This window comes from Gossypium raimondii, chromosome 10 (genome assembly GCF_025698545.1).
Source record: "Gossypium raimondii isolate GPD5lz chromosome 10, ASM2569854v1, whole genome shotgun sequence".
Classification (NCBI taxonomy): Eukaryota; Viridiplantae; Streptophyta; class Magnoliopsida; order Malvales; family Malvaceae; genus Gossypium; species Gossypium raimondii.
Genome location: NC_068574.1, coordinates 20,909,848 through 20,932,366, shown reverse-complemented (window position 1 = coordinate 20,932,366; position 22,519 = coordinate 20,909,848). Strand labels below are relative to the sequence as shown.

At 32.1% G+C, this 22,519-nt stretch overlaps 1 protein-coding gene across 1 annotated transcript; it reads left to right on the top strand.

Moving 5' to 3' along the window:
- Positions 1–495: 495 nt before the first annotated feature.
- Positions 496–3,765, top strand: LOC105778187 (hypothetical protein). Its single transcript, XM_012601833.2, has 7 exons — positions 496–888; positions 1,688–1,759; positions 1,857–1,924; positions 2,212–2,359; positions 2,453–2,536; positions 2,871–2,963; positions 3,547–3,765. Exons 1-7 carry the CDS (start codon positions 598–600, stop codon positions 3,550–3,552), a joined length of 762 nt encoding a protein of 253 aa, XP_012457287.1. The 5' UTR covers positions 496–597; the 3' UTR covers positions 3,553–3,765.
- Positions 3,766–22,519: the final 18,754 nt, after the last annotated feature.

Sequence of the window (22,519 nt, the reverse complement as noted above, 5' to 3'; positions counted from 1 at the left end):
TATTAAGGACTAATCTTTTGGAATCAAAATCACGTGAATGCTAAGAGTTGAAGTTGTTATCATCTCAATTTTTATATTTGCCACATGCCTTTCCATTCCCTAGTAAATGGTTGGTAATAAAAAAAAATCCCGAGAATTATTTTATAATTTTTTAAAATTGAGTGATGGACAATATAATTTACCCATTTAAATATTTGAATTTTACTCACGGAAACTGGAACTTCACTTTGAGTTTACGCCCGGACCGAACCGGCATGCTAATAGCAATAAATTGCACTTGGCCGAAGTTAAATGGTTTGGTCCAAGGCTCCAAGCTGACCACCACCTACAATACCAAAGCTTGTTCAACCGTTTAGGTACGGCAAGATATTTTAGTTGGGACAAACTCGATAATAAAAACCCAAACAAAGGTCATTTTCGTCAAACAAAACATAAGTTGGTCCCTTTCGTAAATTCCGCCAACACACCACCTTTTTAAAACCCTCCCCACTTCCCCACTCTCTCTCTCTCTTTCCGTTTATTAAAAAAGAAAAAAACTGTACATTCAAACCCCAAAAAAGTACATCAGGGAGAAAGTGAAAGGAAGGGAAGAAAACAATGGTGGATGATTTCATGGTATGTGTCGACAAAATTATAGCATCTGCAACTTGTTTTGAGTCTTCTTCAGTGAATGAAGGACAACCAAACTCAAATACAGCTGCTGGGAATACTAATGTTGTTTTTCCTATGACGAAAGCAAGTGGTGATGGTGATGGTGGAAAAGAAGGAGATGGAAAAACTGGGTATAGTTCAAAGAAGGTGAAAGAGGTGGTGGAGTGTAGGATATGCCAAGAGGAAGATGATTTGCTTTCTTTGGAAGCTCCTTGTGCTTGCAGTGGCACACTCAAGGTCTTTACTTTTCTGGGTTTTTCTCGCCTTCTGTTTTTAAAGTTTTAAGTTTATATTTCTGGGTTTTTTGATTGTATGATTTAGATGACTCTGATCGTATGTTTCATTGGTCTTGCCAAGCTCCTTTTTTTTTTTTTTTGTCGTTAGGAGAGGAGTAGTTGTAAAAAATATAAAAAAAAATTTATTTATGCTTTGGTACTTTTTTTTTCTTTTCCTTTGACTTTGTGGCTCTAGTGATGGTTCTTTGTTATTGGCTTATTGCATTATACAATTTAATAATAGTAATAAAATACACAACTTATTGCTAATTCTAAAACCGGGCTTTTTTAGGGGCCGGCTTTGTTGGGCTTCAGTTTTGTAGCAATGGTGCTATGATGTTTTCTAGGTAGTTTTATTGGTTTTGGAATGCGAGCATTTCTTGGCATTAGCATATGCCTTGTTTGAGTTTCCTTTTGACTTATTCTTTCTTCATACGTTATTTCCTAAGCTTCAATATGAAAATTTCAAATGGTGTTCTTTTTCTATTTTTGTAAAAGATTTTAAAAGAAAAGAGAGCCTGTTCTTACCTGTTTCCTTTTCTTCTTTGCATTTGCATGACTTCTACTAGGTACTCATATAGCCAATACCTAGCTATATATATATTAGCATGACTTCATTTTTCCCAAAGTTTCAGTGTCCTGTATCCGACATATATGGAAAACCATAGGTTGTTTATATGGTTATCTGGTTTAAGATGGGTTTGTAGTTTTAAATGTTTGAAGTATCTTTTTAACTTATTGTGTATACATTTTTGTTTCAGTTTGCTCACAGGAAGTGCATTCAAAGATGGTGCAACAAGAAAGGTGACATAACTTGCGAAATATGCAAACAGGTTGGGGGTGTTTTTAGCCCTTTTCTTTTAATTTGCATACATAAAAAAAGTACGTGTTTGATGGATAATGTGTACAATATTGCTCTGTTTTTATCAGGTTTTTTCACCAAATTATTCTCTTCCTCCGACCAGAAGCAATCCAGATGTTCTGGCAATTGACATTAGGTAATCCTCTTTTTGGTTAACAGCTTCTACTTCTGTGTCTTTCCTGTTGGACCATAGGAGATATTTGTTCATCCCATTCCTTCTTAAATACAATATCTACGTTTTTTGGTTGGTTTCAACTTGTATGCTCTCGGACAGATTCTCACTGAAAATGCTTGTCACTTCATTGATAGCAGTTGGAAGGCTGTAGTATGACATCCTTGTTTGTGATCTCGTGTATTGAATTGTCCCTGAATTTTCATTTTGATTATTTTGTTATGTTTGCTTTGAATTATCTTCATGATCAGGCAAACATGGAGCCCGCATATTGATCTCCGTGACTCGCACCTTCTGGTGCTAACTACTTCTCAAAGCCAACTACTCCAATCAGAGTATGAAGATTATGTTGCTGCAAATAGCAGTAGCCTTGCCTGTCTTCGATTGGTTGCCCTCATTGTAAGCAAATAATGCTTAATTATTTTCTCAACGTTCTTTACTCAAGAATTATAACTCGTCTCATGTTTGGAATGTTTTGTTGGTTTGTTGCAGTTGCTAATCATCCTGCTCGTACGCCAACTTCTTATGTTGACAAGGGATTTTGGCATGATACAGGAGGCATCAACTTTCATTAACGTGAGTTCAAATCGACATCTTTGGAATATCTATTGCACCATAGTAGTTCCTCAGTCTGCATTTGCATGTTGTGCCTTAATGCTTATATTTTGCATACAAGCATTGGACACGATGCCAAAGCAATGTCATACATATGTGCCAGATGTAAATTTAAATATGTTGTTGCACTTTGTGTTATAAGTTGAAACATTTTCTTTTAAAATGATGCTTGATAAGAGTACAGAGGTAGTTGTAAGTCTAGATAATGAAGGATGTGGGCTGCTCGGGATACTTTTACATTTTCTTTGTTCTTTTTTATTTCTAGCTAAGACTGAATTAGAATTTTGGTCAGCAGTTTCAGGTTTTGCTTCTCCAATTTGCTGGCTTTCTTCTGCCAATGTATGTGGTGGCCCGCACATGGTACTTACAAAACCGAAGGAGGAGACAGGTTAGCTCCTGATATATGTTATTCTTTCTTTGATGTCATGGCTAATATCAGATATGTTTCTTCTACCTTTTTTAAACCGTAATGTTCTAATGGCTCATTGTGCATTTACTTTTTATGCTATACATTTTGTGCGTTTCATGTAGTCTAGTTTGATTGAACCCCCTTTTGTACCAAAACAGGAGCCCCTCTATTCCTGCATAATGATATTGCACGATAAAGATGTGCAAGACTAACAGAACTGTAACGATAGTAAATGTTCTTGGACGACATTGACAAACTTATATTGCTCCAGATCTTTGTTTTCTTGAAGCATTTGAATTTGAAAAAATCTTAGAAAATATTGAATGTTCCCGTGTTTGACACTTACACCTAAGTCTGAGTAACTTCCATGAAGTAGTTTCCTTACTGTAAACATCTCTGTATGGATATTGGATAATGTATTGTTGAGCACTGTTTGGTGGTATTGAACTGTTTGTTCTTCAATGTGATTTCAAACTAAACTTGTCAGAAAATAGCTTTCTGTCTGCAGTTTTCTTCCTACCATTTTAATTGAAATTTTTTTCTTTCTCTTGAATGTTTCAAGGGTTAAACCAGCAATGTGTTATCTGCATTTTCGGGTAGGAGGCTGTTGCATTGGTGAGGGCAGAGAAGCAAGTTGTGTTGTTTTCCATAATTGCAAAAAGGCAATTTCCCAAGTTGTAATGAATGAAAAAATAGCCAAAAAAGAATGGCTGAAATCCTTTGTATCTGTCTATTGAAGAACTCGGAAGCAATTGTATATGTGATTACGAGTTTTCTTTTACTCGTTTGTTTAGCAATTCATATCAATTAGAGTTAGGCCTATTATGATAATCAAATTGCTTGGGATTAAACTAAAGCTCTTATGCTTACAATATAATATTTTTATGCTCTTGTCATGGGCCAAGAGATTGTTGGCAAAAAATATGATTTTTTTAAATTAAATTAAATTATTATATACATAAAATAAAATTATTCATTTTAAAAATTAATAACATTAATATATATATTATTTAAATTAAATAATAATGATTAAAATATTTTTTACATATTTAAATAGAAATTGACATAAATATTATAATATTAATTGTTTATTTATCATTAAACTATTAATTTTAAGATTTAGAGCATTATATTAATATCAAATATCACAAAATAATTATTAAATTAGTATTTAGTGTCACATTAATTGTATAAATATCTTAAAATCTAAAAATGTTATAATAGTTATTAAATATTATTCATATTAATATTTTATACAATTAAAATTCTCATATTTTTATATTATAAAAGTATTTATTACTAAATATTTATAAATTATAATCTACATATTTATTATTAAAATATTTTTAATAAAATGTTAAGAATGTTCTCTAAAATTTAGAATAATTAGTAATGTTGGAATCTATTGTTAAAATAATATATTTGTAACGCCCCAAAATTTTGAGAATTTAATTGTGAGTATTTGCAGTAATTTAGTTTCTATATCTGTGGTTCTGTGTTTTGTTATTGTGTTTAAGGTTTAGAGTTTGAGTCGCATCATTAATAGTTTTATCATTTTAGAACTACCCTATCCATGCATTACATAGTTAAGTATACTTCTGTACGAATCTATGTTAAGAATGAGTTTGCTGATTCATTGGTTAAACATTTGTCTATATTTTGTCTAGTCTCAAGTTCAAATCCCACCGTATTTGTTAGGGAAATTTTTGCTTGTTGTTGGAAGTACGCTGGTGTTAAGACAAAAGCATTATTATTTTTAAATGTTTTGTACACTTTCTTTTTCTTTCCCTTTTCTTTCTTCTTTTTACTCCTTCAATTTCTCCTATTCAATTGTGTTCAACAAGTGAATATCGGAATTAGTGAGACCCCTAAGTTGTTGGAAGATTTCTGTGTAAGTTCTGTCGGAATCCTTAAACCTCTGCGAAGTTTCATTAGTTTTCTGTTGCGTTGCTAAATTGGGAATTATTTGATTGTTTTGCATAAACTCTTTGGTAATTAGTCATTTTGTTTTCCTTAGGCGTGAGTACGGAGGGAGGTGATCCTTCGCGTGTTGTGCCGATTTAGTACTGTTGAATTGTTGGTAAGCGTTCGTCGTCGAAAGTTTAACGTTGAGGTTTCGACACTTTTGCTTGAGTGTTAATGTATGCGTTGATTCATTGTTATAGTTGTTTGATTGGTTGTTGAATGGTTAAGTTAGGTTCCAGGATTTCTCCATGTTATTTCTACTTCAAAATCTCTTCAGGTGCATGCCAAAAACTTCATTTTTCATGAATTTTGGGTGCCCGAAAAAAAGGCTATAACCGCCACGACCGTGTGCCAGGCTGTATGTGGCCATGTTAGTGCAGGTTTCACACGGGTAAAGGACATGGGCATGTATCTAGGCCGTGTAACTAACTGTTTGAGACTTAGGACCACACGGGCAAGCACACGGGCGCGTGCCCAGGCTGTGCGTGTCATACGGGCAAGGACACGAGTGTGTGTCCAGGCCGTGTAACTCTCTGTTTACGTTTTAGAATTACATGGGTAGAGGACATGGGCATGTGCCCAGGCCGTGTGAGCCACACGGGTAAGGACATAGGCGTGTGTCCAGGCCGTGAGTGTTGCCTAAGACTGATATTGATTTCCTCAGTGTATGAATGATCTGAATTTGATTGTACTAGAACTCTCTGATACTCTGTGACTAACGTATGAATACCTTAACTGTATGGGTACTGTGATTCTTATTCTAATATTGAACTGTGCTATCTACTTGTGAAACAAGTTAGAATGATTGAATACATACTATGGATATTTGTACTCTGCATTTGCATGGGTTGGAATATTGTGAAGAAGGAAGTAATCTGCTTTGAATTAGTGGCTAAACCACCATGCATATAGTTCTAATTCTGGCGCTTTGTCGCATTATGATCTAGCAACTAAGCTGCGTCTCTATAAATGTGTCAGACAAACACTCTGTGGTGTGTAGGGTTGGTTGAGCATTGAACGCCCTTAACGGTGTGTTGGGATAACCGAAGATGGTGTGTAGCAGATGGGGGTTAGGAATATCTGCATTTGAATCTGATCAATTCTGTATATGAAACTGAAACTGTTTTTGCATATGTAACTACTCTGTCTTGAATCTGAATTGAAAATGCTTCTATTACCAAATCGAATCTTTGAATTCGGAAACTATTTGATAAATGTATTTCAATTGAACAAACTTCTTTTACGCACTGAGTTCACAACTCATTTTGTTATTGATTGGATTTCAGGTGGTTCTCAGACTTGAACGGGTCGGCGATGTAGGAGCTCGGTCAAGCTTTTATCTTTCTTCTAAATACCACTATTAAGAATTTCGATATTCTAAGATATTATGATGTTTGGAAACACTATATATTGAGTTAATTGCTATGTTTGATATTATGTGATAAATGGTTCATTTCGATTGTGCTATAAATGTGGTGTTTTTAGCATCGTTGATGTAACTCTCTGGACTTGGTCTAAACGTCTAGGCCAGGTTTAGGGTACTACAATATTATAAAATTAAATAATATTTTATTAAAATAATAAGTTTCATTGTTTATATTAATATTTCTTTATTTAATATTAAAATAAGAATGTAAGTTACAATATTTGAGATAAATTATGTTTAATATTTTTAAAAATATTAAAAATATTATTACTATAGTAGTATTTAACTAAATTCACGTTAATTTTAACTCCAACTATTTTTGTCAACTAGTAAATCATTTTCTACCAAACTATTTTTTACAGAAAAAGCTAAAATATAAAATGCAAAAAAGTTTTCCAAAAGTCACAAACACCCTCTAAATGTTTAAACCTGATTTCTGTCATTTTCTATATATATAATAATCTTAGATTTATATTAACAGTGTAATTTTTTAAAAAAATACTACTTTTGTTTTTAAATAATATAAAAAATATTAAAATTACAAAATATAGAAAAATAAAGGAATAGTGATAGATTTTAACTAGTTTGGATTACCCATCAACAAATGAATGAATTTTGATGGGATTTGAATTCTTAGGCTAAATCTTATTTAAGAAAGCATGTACTATGCTTAGACCCGTTTTGAATTCTACTCAAGCCAGCTAGAGAGCATAAGCCTCTATTAATTCTCATAAGGGTTAAAATATATTTGAAGTACTTAAATATTTTATTTTTATTTTTAAAAATTTAATTTTTTTATCTTTCAAATTTTAAAATCCAGATTTAATTATTAACATCATTAAAATTCTTTGGTTAAATTCATTGGTTTGATATTTTAAAAGAATAAAATACTCACTAGGTAACTAATGGTCACTAAACTAACTATAAAAACGACTAAGGCAAGCGCACCTAACGAATAATAGTATAGTTATGGTGAGTGGGGGATATTGTATCTACGAGGACTAAAAGTACTAGCAATTACTATTTTTCTATTATTTAGCTGTCAAATAGAAGTGATTGTTTTTAATCTAAAATTACTAAACTAATTTAACTAAGAACGTAACAGAAAATAAAATAGGAAAATAATCAAAGATACCAATGAGAGAGACAATATCTAGGAAAGAATCCACCTAGACTTCACTTATTATTATAAATCTGAATTTAAATGATTTATTCACTTGTGCCTTAATCCGTAGAAATCCCTGAATTATGTTAATATCTCTTTCGAGGGTAAGAACAACTGACTCTAGGTTGATTAATAGAAATATCTTTCTAATTAAAACCCCTCTTGTCGCATTAACTTGATCTATAGATTCCCCTATTAGATTTGACTCTAATCCGGTAGATTTATGTCGTCCTATTTCTAGGATTAAATGCAACTCTACTCAATTTTGTTAGATCTACTCTTAAACAGGGATTTTTGCTCTACTAATTAAGCACATTAAACATGAATTAATATCATGAAAATACTAAAACATGAAATAAGCATACATAATTGAGAACAAGAATCAAGTATTTATCATGTAAATTAGAAATCAAATGATAAGATTCATCATAAGTTTCATCTTCCCTAGGTATCTAGGAAATTTAGTTCATAATCCTAAATAGAAACATCTCAAAGTTAATATAACAACAAAATATAAAGAAACCCAAATAAAATTCTAAAGAAATTAAATGAAGATGTTCAATCTTGAGGGGATCCACTTTCGAGATTATTCCGACGGCGTTCTTCGAGTCTTTTCTTCAATTTTCTTTCTGTATGCCCATTAAGTCCTCTTCTAATATGTATTTATAAACTTTAGAATGATCAGAAACCTTAAAAATTGGGCTTTTTCCGCGTAAAAGAGAAGTAGAGTGCAAAATTGACACGGGTTGGCACATGGGCGTATGGCCAGCCCGTGTGGATACAGAAAACAAATTTTTTTGCTCGATTTTGGCTTATTTTTTGCTCCTTTCACTCCCTTATGCTCACCTAAGTATAGAAACATGAATTTAAAGGATTAGAAGCATCAAATTCACTAATTTACATCATTAGTAATCCAAAAATGCATTAAGAATGAGAATAAAATATGTTACTTATACAACTTATCAAATATCCCCACACTTAAGCGTTTTCTTGTCCTCAAGCAAAATCCTCAACTCACAATTAAAATTAATCTTTCTCAACTCATAATTCTCATCAATGATGTTTCACCATAATTCACAAATAATCATACATTGATAATTCAACTAAAAGAGCACTAAAGATTCAAACAATCCAAGTCGAACATTTTTAAAGCATGAAAACATAGTTATTTCCCTTTATCTAAGTAATTACCTTTAATTCAAAATCGACGAGAATCGACATCCTCACTAAAGATTCACTCAAATCACTTAAAGTGTTTAAGGTTCAAGAATAAGCACTCAATAGTCAAACTTGAAAAGTTATTACCATAGGTTTGCATGAAAATCAAATCTCCACCACTATAAAATGAGATGATACACAAATCAAAATATCTTTAAGAGGTTGTAATAAGGCTTAGGTTAAGGGTGTGGATAAAGGCTGAAAAAGTTGGTTCAAATCGAGATCGAATTGATAATTTACCAAACTAGAAAATAAACTAATGCTAAATTTAATACAATTACATCGATCGAAAACTAATCAAGAATAAAAACGAGCTTCTTCTTAAAATATTAATTTAACTGTCCAAGCTCGATCATAGAACTAAATAATATTCAATATTTTTTTCAATTTTTTACAATAATAACTAATTCAGCAAATCAAATAAAAGAGCATAATTAGGCAATTAACCAAATCAAATCTCGATAAAAAGGGAGTCAATAAGATGGGAAGAAAGTTTCAACAAAAAAAAATTGAGTTATGGGTGAACATTAACGGGTGAATCAAGAAACAGTGTGTTAGGCTCAATGGAGTTCACTAAGGGTTAATTATGTAGGTAGGCTTTTTATGGGATAAGTGGGTTAAAACCTAGGTGCTTTTATCATCTCAGTATATCAAATCAAATGTGTGGTCTTGACATGCATAATTGAAGCAAGTTCTAGAATAACAAATCAAATTGATACACTCATAACCAATAATAAAATGAGCAAGAAAAATGTATACTCTAAAGGCTCAAAATCTCACAAAATATTATGGTTTTTGATGTCAATCTTGCAAATCTCAAACTTCAAGGTAATACTTGAATTCAAGGAAACAACCTAAAAATTTTTAATTCTGAAAATAGACTTATCATGCTTGATTCTCTCATGTCTTAAAGTTTAAAACAACCAATACGCAAATATCAATGAATTTAATCTAAAACACATCAATAAAAATCACAAATTGATAAAAATTCATTCTAATAGTGTGAAATCAACACGGGCTGGCACATAGGCTGAAAATATTCCACATGGCTGACACATGGGCTGAAAAATAGGCCTACGTGGCAGCCTTATGGTCACTTTAGTATAGTGAGAAATCGACACGGCTGGCACATAGGCTGAGCAAAAAGAGAAGCAGAGTGTGAAATCGACACGGGCTGGCACATGGGCGTGTGGCCAGCCCGTGTGGAAATGCTCAGGCTGTGTGGATACTGAAAACAACTCTTTTTACTCGATTTTAGCTTGTTTTTCGCTCCCCTTTGCTCACCTAAGTATAGAAACATGAATTTAAAGGATTAGGAGCATCAAATTCACTAATTTACATCATTAATCATCCAAAAATGCATTAAGAATGAGATTAAAATATGTTAGTTGTACAGCTTATCAGTAACCATACAACAAAGAAAAATATTGTAATTAACTTAAATTTGACAGAAAAATTTTACTAATATTAAAAATTGGACCTCAATTATGAAAATTAAAAAGTAGAAGCACTAAACTCCAAATGTTCGAATAGTACAGAGACTTGAAGCTTATTTTATCCTTCTCCAAAGTCGTCAACTTATCCTAGGTGGGGTTGGAACAATATTGACTTCATGTGTTATATATATAAGGTTTGGAGGCAAAACATTTTTAAATATTAACTCCCTTAAAGGATACATTTTTACACCCTCTTAGGGTACACTATCACATCCTTACTCCCTTAAAAATTACACGCCTAATCACTCAAAGACTATGCCTAATTTAACAACAATCTTAATCTTAACTACTTCACTTTGTTGCCACAATGCAAACCTAAAAGACATACTTGTAACTCTTCAGGAAATACATTTGCAATTGATAAGTCCATATTGGTATAATATGTTTTTGGATCTTTTACACTTATGTGTTAACTTGTTTTAAAGTGAAATTGTTAGAGTTTTAGCTTCACATACTTGTAGTTTGAATTTTAGCATTCAAATAAACTTGGTTTCGTTAGATTTGATCTTCGTGCACTTTTGATTGTAGGATAGGTTGATTGAGCCACTCAAAGCGGCCCAACATTGAGTAGAACGTCGCAACGTTGAAGCTTTTAACATTATAATGTTGTTGTTTTATAGCCATCATGTCGAAAGTCGTGACATTCAGGCTTATAACTGCCATTGGGTGACAGTTACCACAAGGGGAAAATTTGGAAAATTACATCAATGTCGCAATACCGTTAATGGACGTTGCAACACTATGTTGTAAAAAGCTAATTAATAAGGGCATTTAGGATATTTTGCTACTTTATGGCTTATTTTATAAATATAAATTTTCTAGAAATTGAAAGGGATTAAGCTTATTTTTCATAATATACTTTAGTTCTTGCAATTAGACTTCGTAATTTTAGTTTGTATCTAGATTTTTTTAATTTTTCTTGTGTATTTTGAATTGGATTCCCAATTATGCTGGAGAGTTCGAGCTTAGACATTGACAACTTTGTCTTTTGAAGAGTTGGAGCTTTTTTTTAGATCTAATCAACACTTTTGGTCAAGCATTTCTAACTTTTGCTTTAATTTCTTAGTTTGATGTCCTGCAATGTTTGTTTTCAATGAAATTGCCTTAACTTTTGTTCCCATGATTGGGTAACATTTCTTATCAGTTAATTTTGAGATATATAAGCTATTGTGAAATTGGATCAAGTGTTGATTTGATGAATTACTTTAATTTTTTTTGTGTTGATTGATGGATCTAAGATTCATAAGCTCAGGCAAAATCCTAGATTAAGAGAAATGGAGATAGACTCTAGTTAATCGAATCTGTTAGAGTTGTGTGATTCAAATTTCTGTTAAAAGAAATAAAATACAAGTGGTAAGATAAGGGGATCTGTGGGGGCGAAGGCCGCAGATCCCCATTAAGCATAAAACTGGACTAGGGATGCGATCGGGGGTGCCCCTATGGTATGGTACAGATTGCATAAGTAGAATCCGTATAAAAGTACACTTCCTCTATTTGATATTGATTAGAATAAGGTGTTTCAATATTATCACATTGCTTCTATTAGACATTGATTAGAATAAGGTTTTTTAACCTATAAATAGACGTAGTCGTAAACTCCTCTTGTATTATTTGAATTCGACATTAGTGAATTTTCTTTTCTACTGCCCGTGGTTTTTTCCTGAAAGGGTTTCCACATAAAATCTGTTTGTTCTATTTCTCTTTCTTTTTCTTTGCAATATTTCTACATTGCCATTATCGACGTTCAATTTCAATAGAATCAGTCAACTTTGTTAATCACTATTGAGTTGAGAAACCTAGTGTATACTAAGATTAAGAAGCAAAAGTTGTGGCTCTAAGGTTCAACCATAGATTTCGAGTCAAATCGATAGATTGATAGGGCCTAGGGTTAACAGTTGCATAAGGAGTCGATTAACATTCTGTTCATTAGCTAGTAGGTAGATCAATTTGTTAGAAATAGTGTCTTTCAATTGATTAGGTTAGTCTTATATTCAATTTATTTGATTTTATTAATAGTCTTTAGTCCAATTAGATTGGTAGTTAACTCATTAGTTTAGAGTATTTTAATAAATCAAAGACTTAAATCCATAATTAACTTTTTCTAATGTATGATCCTTCGAAATACTTCCTAAAAGTTCTCATTATAAACTTTATACTATAACTTGGTCACCGTATGCTTGTAAAAAGTCTTTCATAATTTGATTAATTTTGGATAGATAGACCAAGCGAGCTAGCAACCATCCAAGTTCAACGTCATGTGTCCATATTAAAATATCAGAAAGACATATTACCCTAGAGGATATGTTTGCAATTACCTCCTCTCTTGAATACCTCAGACACTTTAGATGACCTAGGAACGTATAACGTGATTTCAATACTCTAAATTCGATCCTATCGACATAGCCTATTCAATACTCTAAAAATAAACAATATTTCTCAAGTTACAATAAATGCAAGCCCATTCAACCTTTACTAAACCCTCATCACGAATAAACATGGTGACAAGAATCATCATGAAAAGCTCTTGAAGCAATTGATGTCCTGGTGCTTGACTCATATAGGTCCTCACCAAGTCACTTCATAACTCACCTCAAACTTGAAGGAGGACATATTGTAATATAGAGAAATCAAGCCCAAAAGAATAGGTATCAAGCCAAAGCAAACTACTTAACCCAAGACAAGAATGTCCATAATATTCCAACTGTCACACAATGAGCAATTAACAAGTCTTTATCAAGGAGTTGTTTTCTTAAACATTCTTAGCTCATTTTTTGTCTTAGAATGACTGAAACATACAAATAAATTATATAAATTTATCATTTTAAATAAAATTATAGTTTTACTAGATTAGTGTTCCATCATTAAATGATTGTAACTCTAGCTATACTGAGGTTGTTTGGGATGCCATCCTTATATCATTAAATTATTTGGGAGTGTAGATCATTTGAAGTTGTTTTCTTCATCATTTTAAGGTGTGGTTGTTGGTGATATGATTCGTATGTAAGTTTGATTGTTTGTCATATGTTATTGTGGTGTCTTCTAGGTGCTTTGTTTGTGTAGCCCATTTTGCTTGTAATGCGAAAAAGATAGTTTTGCGTTGGTTCTAGTTGTAACAAATTGATTTTAGTCGGTGTTGAAAAAAATACAGTTTCGAAACTGAATTCCTTAAATTTAGTCAGTAAAATTATGAATAGAAGATTTATGTATTTAATACAAAAGTATATTATAGAATTATCAAATTATTAAATTAAGAGAATAATTAATTATTGTACAAAGACTAAATTGTAAAACTATAATACTATTAAATTTTAATTTTAAAATGTATGAAAACTTGATTAACAAATAAGCAAATGACCTAATGATTAGTTAACCATTATTACTTCTTGAATTAGTGGGAAGTCATGATGAAATCCACTTATCATTATAAATATAATTTATAATATATAGTGACCTTTAATTAACTAACTGAACATAATTAATTAAGTTTAATCATAAAATTAATTAAGGTATATACATATAAACGGTAAATGGGGAAGAGAATAAAGCTATTATCTCATTAATTAAGGTATATACAACTTTTAAAGTTTTCAAATATATATTATTTTAAATTTATGTGCTCTAATATGAAATTTGTTGTATTGAAACGAAATTTTAATTTGACATGTTTAATTTTTTTAATTTAACTCGAATAATTTCATTCGATTTGACTCTACTTGAATTTCATTTCATTTGACTCGATTCGAAAAATTTTCAAATCGAGTTAGGATGATAAAACATGACTTGTTAGCTCGAAATTTGTTTACTCGATTCTATTCGATCGAACGCTCACCCCTAGATGTGTCTATTGACTATACGATTGATCTCTAAGTTAGATTGTTTATGATTTGCTATTGTGGAGTCTTTCAAGTGACTTGTTTTAGCCCTTTCTAAGGATTAAATGAAAATTGGTCTTTAAACTATACTATTTTTCTCATTTAAGTATCTAATTTTCTTTATCAAAAGTAATATAAATGATATTTTTGTTTTGTTTTGTTTTAAATTTATCTATCAATCAAAACTTGCCACGAAATTTAGGTGGACTTCATAATTTATGAAATAAAAAGTTTAAAAATAATTTTTATTTGGTATTTGGTATTTGAGTATTTGAGTATTTGAGTTTGACATTTTTGGTAATGTAATACCTATGCTTTTCTTTAGGTCTAGTGTGGTATATGTATTTGGCAAAAATCATATATTTTGATACTTTAAAGTAATAGTGTTAATCTTTTAGTATTTAATTGAGTTTTATGATTTATTTGTTGAACATTCACAAGTACTAAAAACATTAGCAATTAATTTTCAACAAATCAATCATAAAACTTGAAAACAAATTATAGCTATTAGTTTGTATCTAACGAATTAAACACAAAATTAAACAAATTCAAAATTAATACTAATTTATTATATGAAAATTCTAACCTAATAATATTAGCAATTGACTTTCCTCAAGTAAATCTTAAAATCCGAATATAACACTAAAAAGTTAACATTGTTACCTTTGAGTATCAAAATGTATAATTTTTGTGAAATACATGTACCGGATTGGACAACAAAAAAACACAAGTACCCAATCCCAAGTTGTGACCTATTCATCGAGTATTAACATTTTTTAAAAATAACCTAAATTCGAATTATCGTTCTAAAAAGAATATAAATACCATGTTAAAAAAAGTGTCAAACTTGGACACTTGGAACTTGGACACTTGGATGCTAAATGATGTACTAAGTGTAAATAAAATAGGTTAAAAATAAAAACTCATTCCTTTTTTGTATTCTTCTTCCTATTCTTTTCCTCTCCACTCCACGATTCAATCTTCATTCATGAATATCATCATCGTCTCTTTTTTTTTTGTTCTTATGAAATCTTCTTCTTTTCTTAATTTATGTTTTAAATTAATTTAGGTTTAACGATATTACTTTAAGTTTGATATTTTGAATTGTTTTTTAAATGATTTCTAAATCTGATTTTTTAAGGTTTTATGTACCAAAAATAAATAAATAGATTAAATATTTTTTATGCATGACTCTATTTTAAGAAAGGAAGAAATATGTTTAGTTGTTGAGAAAATCTAAAATAATTGAGAAATAACAAAAAGGAAGAAGAGGAGAAAAAAAACAAAATACATAGAAAATAAAAGTTTTAAATTTATCTTTTAAATTTAATTATAAAATATACAATTAATTTTTAAATTTAATTTTAAAATAAACCCAAACTATTTTAAGTAAGGTGAATACCGATTAATTAACCACAATTTAAGATTCAACTAAAATATATTTTTAACGAAGCAAGCGGTTGGTGTGATTATTATAACAAGATCATAATTTAGATACCACTTTTGAACAAGAAAAGTTAAGTACCTAAATGAGAGAAATAATATACAATATCAATAATATAGGATGGAGTAACATGGTTTAAATCCATATTAAATAGATATTTAAAAAAAACTTTAACTATCACTCCATACAAATTAAAATATAAAAAATATAGTATAAACTTAATAATATATATTTTCATTGAATCCTTTCATTATCAACCAAAAATTAAACGGATATTAATCTAATCATGTCAACGATTGCTTATTCTCTACCAAACATGGTTTTGACTTTTTATTCATTAACTATTTACTCTATTTTCTAAAATTAAATGTATTTTTTACGAGGTGGAATTGAAATAAAATTATTATTATGATTTTTATTCACGCTTCACGTTGTGTTAATTATTTTGAACTAATTAATAGTTAAAATTTAAAAGTTACAATATGCTTCAAGTTTGTAGAAGCTTATCTTGAGCGCCGCCTTGACTTGCTGGTGGTGGATGAAGGTGGAGGGTTGTGAATAGAATCGAAATCAACCCGAGAGAGCAACCAAGGCTGCAGCCAGTAACAAATATTTTCATTCCGTCGACATTTGAAAGATTTCTATTGCATAACAGAAAACAAGAAATGCAGAAGAATAAACTTTCATTCATAATCTTGTAGATACACAAAATGTCCTTTTATACACTAATTACAATATCAAGAAGCAGCTAACTAATAGAAGATAACTAACTATCTAAGTAGTTAATCTGTTGCTGATATTGCATTCATTATGGAAGGGATGGGTCTACCTTTTTATAACACTAGCATGCAACTATGCATATTATCATTTTTTATTTGTCTAACAAACTTGTTCTTGTCCTTTTCTTTTGAACTAATATGTCATTGCTGAGAACGTGCAACTGAGGAAAAACTATTGTTCAATTGCATCATCATTATATAAGGTTTATAAGATTAGCATTTTAATAATTATAATGTACTATTAAATTTTATGTGATAGGCAGTTCACATTTTTTTGGTGAAAAAGAAAATGAATAACATCAATTACATAAAACAACCATGGCTTTTATCTTCTTGTAACAAATCTATTATTTCCTTAGGAGCCTCATAAAGGACTTGAAAGCTTGATTTCCAGCTCAAGCTAAGTTTAGCTAGGCAATCTGCTACCAAGTTCCGATTTCTTGGAATGTGTTTTATCCTCCATTTTCATTCCGCCCTCATAATGCGTTACCAGAATTTTCTAAATTCAAATAAGTTAAGATTTGGGTACCTTCAAGATTGTCAGTCAAAATAATGGCCCGTCTGTAACATTTGTTTAGCAGAATAAGAATTCCATCAAGAATGCTCTAGACTTCAACCTCAAACAAAGAACAAACTCATAAGAAATGAGTGAATCCCACTATCCAATTTCCATCATGATCCCTAACCACACCTCCTGTAGTAGCGTATCTAGAATCTCTGGCCACGGCTCTATCAGTGGATAAAAGAACCCATGTATCATCCAAGTTATTTACTGAATTCGAACTAGGATTATTCCTTTTGCAACCACCAATATGTGATTCGTATTGTCGAGCCCAGTAGCTAGAGAGAGACCTTAATCACTTCAGTTGCTATCCAGGAGATATTCTCAAAGATAAAAAGGTTTCTATTCTTCCAGATACACCAAGCAATTAATCCAAATAAAGATGACCAAGTGAGCCCACTACCCTGCAACCTTTCATGAAACAAAGTTTAAGTAAAAGCTGATTTGGAAATAAGGTAGAGAAGAACCTTTGTTTAAGTTGTTCTAAGAGCACAAGCATCCACACATCCTTCACGGAAGGGTAGTCTCGAAGAACATGTGCCAAATCCTCAAACTCATGCTCACACAAGGTACACGAATTGCTGTGTCCAATTCCCCTTCTTACACGCTCCACATTAATAAAGAGTCTGTGCTTAAAAGCTAACCAAAGGAAGACTCTTACTCCCTGTGGCCCCAAATATTTCCAAATAAGCTTCCAATGCTCATTTCGAGAATTCCAAGTGTCCTCTTTTAAATTCCAATAAGCACTGCAAATAGAGAAGGCTCCTGATGTTGACCGAGCCCATATCACCTTATCAGAACTAGAATCATGATATGGAGAAAGGATACTCGTAATCCTAGAAATCACGTCTTTAGGTAACCGGACACGGAATAGGTCCAAATTCTAACTCCCATCTGATTTGACAAACTTTTTAACACAACAGTCCATATCAAGGTTAGTAAAAGATGGAATTTTTTAGATTAAAGAGCCCATACCTGGAATCTAAGGATCTTTCCAACAGTGTGCAGTAGAGCCATCTCTATTAGACCAAGTTAAATTTTCCTGGAGTAATAGCCATATCTTAGAAAGAGACCTCCATAAATGGGAGCATTGGTTCCTACTAATAAAGTTTAGAAGATGTACTTTCCATCCATACTTAGAGCGAAGGACACGAACCCAAAGCACATTGCTCTTAAAAACAAGGCTAAAACCAATCTTCATAAGAAATGACGTGTTTTGGTCATTCAAATATCTAAAAGCAAGGCCATCCCAAGCCTATGGCTGACATATAGAGTCTCATCCTACTAAAGACATTTTAATGTGGCTATCTGTACGCCCCCAAATAAATTGTCTGACCAATTTCTCAATTTTTGAGCAAACACCTTTCGGAATCATCAAGAACTGCATAAAATAATTAGGAATTGAGAGAAGCACTGGATGAGCCAAGGTAATTCTCCCTACCGTAGATGACTTCTTCACATCCCAATTCTGCAATTTTTGCCTTACCTTATCAACAATAAAGCTCAAAGTATTACTGGTTACCCTTTCGTGAAAAAGAGGTACACCTAAATAAGTGTTAAGATTCTGAATTTCCTAAAATTCGAACATTTGGGTAATTTGATTACGGACATCAACTCTAGTACCCTTGGAAAAGAAGATATTACTGTTCCTAACACTGATTCTATGACCCAAATTTTTACAAAACTGATTAAGAGTGGAATCCAACAACTGCGCTTGATCCAATTGAGCTTTGCAAAAAATCACCAAGTCATCAACAAAAAACAAATGTGAGATTGCAGGACCAATACAGGATAACCGAATTGGTTCCCATTTACCGATATTCATATCAGCCCGAATATTGTACCCCAATCCTTCTATGCAAAGAACAAAGAGATAAGGCAATAAAGGACACCCTTGACGGATTCCTCTAACCGATTTGAACTTCAGAATAGGCACACCATTCCAAAGGATTTGCATAAAAGAGGAAGTTATAGCTGACATAATCACTCTTCGTAAAAAGGCAGGAATACCAGCCACATTCAATGTAGTAGAAATAAAATCCCGACTAACTCTATCGTATGCTTTCTCCAAGTCCAACTTAACAGCCATCCAGTTTCTCCCCTTCCGATTGCAGCGCATAGAATGAATGACTTCTTGCGCAAGAATAATGTTGTTAGATATGTTTAGGCTCGCTATAAATCCAGCTTGTTCCTGAGAGATCAGTTTAGGAAAAATTATCTTGAACCGGTTTGCAATCACTTTCATCACCAATTTATAAAGAACAGAACACAAGCTAACGGGTCGAAATTGACTGAAATCTTCAGGACTTTCTTTTTTGGGTATTAGAACAATCAACGTGTTGTTCAACTCTTGCTCATTCGGCCGTCCAACAAAGACATCTTTAACCCACTAACACACATCATCACCTAGGGTATCCCACTGACTTTGAAAGAAATGAGCATGACAGCTATCACTACCGGGCACTTTCAGAGGCGCCATATCAAATAATGCCCTTTTGATTTACTCATTTGTAATCTCAACCTCTAAGCTCCGAAGAAGTAAGACTAGGAAAACCAAACTAGGAATGGTTCTCAAAATAAGGGGAGCCTCTCCATAAAGCCTTTCAAATAATTCCACCACTTTAGATTGTAAGATATCTTGATCAGAACACCATTCCCCATTATCGATACGTAAGGTTGTAATACGGTTGAATTTCCTTCTCTTGATCGTACGACTATGATAAAATTTCGTGTTCTGATCACCCAAGTGAAGCTAGTCACAACGAGCCTTTTGTCTCCAAAGTAAATCTTCATGACCAAGAACATTGTCCAACTCATCCCGAACATCCAACTCTTTATGAGCTAAATGACTAGAGGGAAAGTGATCTAAGGCCTTTTGAATATTATTCAGCGCTTTTATGAGGTGTCGCTTACGGGTACCCAAAAATCCATACACATTCATGTTCCAATCTTTAACAGAAGAAGTAAAATTAGTCAATGAATCAACCGTATTACCTGTAAAATTCCACTTCTCTTTGACAAAGGTGGGAAAAGTATTATGTTGTGTCCATCCTGCTAGAAATCTAAACGGTCTTCCTTTAGACAGGCTAAGATCAGGTTTAGTAGACAGTAAGAGAGGTCGATGGTCAGACTTAATACGAGTGAGATGATGAACTAAACACTGCGGGAATGTTGACATCCATTAATCATTAGCTAAAGCCCGATCTAATCTGACAAAAGTACCACCTCGTTGCCAAGTGTAAAAGGGTCCACTATACCCTAAGTTTTGCAAATCACAAGGGTCAACAAAATTACCAAATAATTCACAACACTTACCTACAGTAAAGAGACTTCTCTTATCCTCAGATGATAAAATAGCATTGAAATCTCCCATAATAAGCCAAGGAATAGATTGAGTTGGGGATACAGATTTTAACCCTCCCTAAGAAGCTTTCGTTTCGACTTGTCTGGACTTTCATACACAAAAGAGATCAAAAAAGACTTATTAGGAATAATATTATCAACACTAAGAGAGATAAATTGTTGACGACTTCTAATAATTTAAATTCTAACAGAATCCTTCCATCCAACTCAAATACCACCTGAAAAACCAACAGCTTCCACCCGATGAGAATTGATTAAAGCCTAATTGCTCAATAATAAAATTAGCTTTTTTACCGCTCACTATTGGTTCAACCAATCATACTATATCTAGTTTATGCTCAGCATTATATTCCCTAAAGACTCGAATAAAATTCTGGCTAGCACACCCTTGACAGTTTCATGAATTTTTTTTAGATTTGGTTCTATAAAATAATTTATTTTACAGATAAGAAAAATAAAAATAATAAACCCCAAATAAACAAAAATAAAACGCATAAAGGAAAAAACAACAGCCTTACTGTCCAGGGTTACTAACACCCCTTGTTGTTCATCATTTCGGGTAAAGATCCCAGAATCAAAATCATCTTGAAAAATGCCGAGATACTCTCAGCTAGTTGTTCCATGGATTTTTTCAACGAAACCCGTTGATATCTGAAATTTTTGAAACGAGTATTGCTGCCATTGAGAAGTTTATTCTGTTTATTAATATTAATTCTTCCTTTCATTCTATTCTTTTTCCCCGAATCAGAAAACCCCTCTTAAATCGAGACCAAAGATTTATTTATGGGGGAAACATTGCTTTTGCTATTTCCATTTTTATTCCCAGGGTAGGTCACCGTCGAGTGCTTGCCGAAGTCGAGATTACCCACTGCCACCACCACTTATTCTCGGTCATCTCCTTTTAATGACAAGGCTGGATGAAATGCTATCGACTCACCTTCAACTTGGAAGATCACTCCGTCGGTGGGATCGCTGGCCATCCCAACCCCTGCAATAGTTCGGCTGCACCTACCAGTAGCGACAAGACTAAGGGCCAGTTCTTTATTGCTTTTGAGAAGTGCTTTTCAGAAGTTCTTTTAAGAAGTGCTTTTGAGAAATTTGAGTAGGGGTGAGCATTCGATCGAATCGAATCGAATCGAATCGAAAATTTTTGAGTTAATCGAGTTTTCGAATCTCATTTTATCATCCTAATTTTATTTGAAGTTTTCTCGAATCGAGTCGAGTGAGTTGGAATTCGAATTGAATCGAATCGAATATATTTGTTCGAGTTAAATTTAAAAAAATAATTTTGGGTCCTTGTAACCATTGTCACCCATCGTAATAAAATTTGTCCACATTAATCAATTTTTTTATTAACTTTCATCACTTCATAATTTATTTATTAATTTTTTATATATTGGTTAGCTTCTTTGCTTGCTTAGTTGTTTCAATTATCTTGATTCTTGTCACTATGTATTTTAGAATTAAAAATATATTAAATGTAAAAATATGATTTTTTTAATAAAAGTTATTATAAAATAAAATGTGAAATTAATACCAATATAAAATTCTAACACGAATATTTTATGGCATAATTAATAATTCAATTTTAATATAAATATTCAATATGACTAAACAATTCAATAATATAAATAATATAAAATGTGAAATTTAATTTAATAATATAAATAGTAGATATAAATAAAATTATTACTATTTATGTTTAGTATTTTTTTTTGGATAATTTTGATTTTTTATTTGAGAGTAAAGGGTGAGAAGTAAAAGTTTAGGGGAAAAATAAAAAGTTTTGGGGAATAAAAGTTTGAGGGAAAGTAAATAGGGGGAGTAAAATTTTGGAGGGAAAATATTTAAAAAAAAAATTGGAGGGGGGAGGGTTTGGGATAAATGGGAGGTGGTATGAGAAGGGAATAAAAGTTTTAGGGGAAAAGTGGGAGGGAGTAAAAATTTGGGGGGAAAATAAAAGGTTTTGAGGGTTTTTGAGTGTAAAATTTTGAGAAAAAATAAATGGAAGAGTAAAATTTTGGTGGGAAATGGATTTTGGGTAGATTGGGGGGTTGGAAGGGGAGGGGAGTAAAAGTTTTGGGGGGAAAGTGGGAAGGAGTAAAAGTTTTGAGGGAAAAGTAAAAAGGTTTGGGAGTTTGGGGTAAAAATGTAAAATATTATAGTTTGATATTCGAATTATTCGAGTTATTCGAATTCGAAAACTCAACTCGATTCGAACTCGAAATTCAAAAAAAAAATTCGA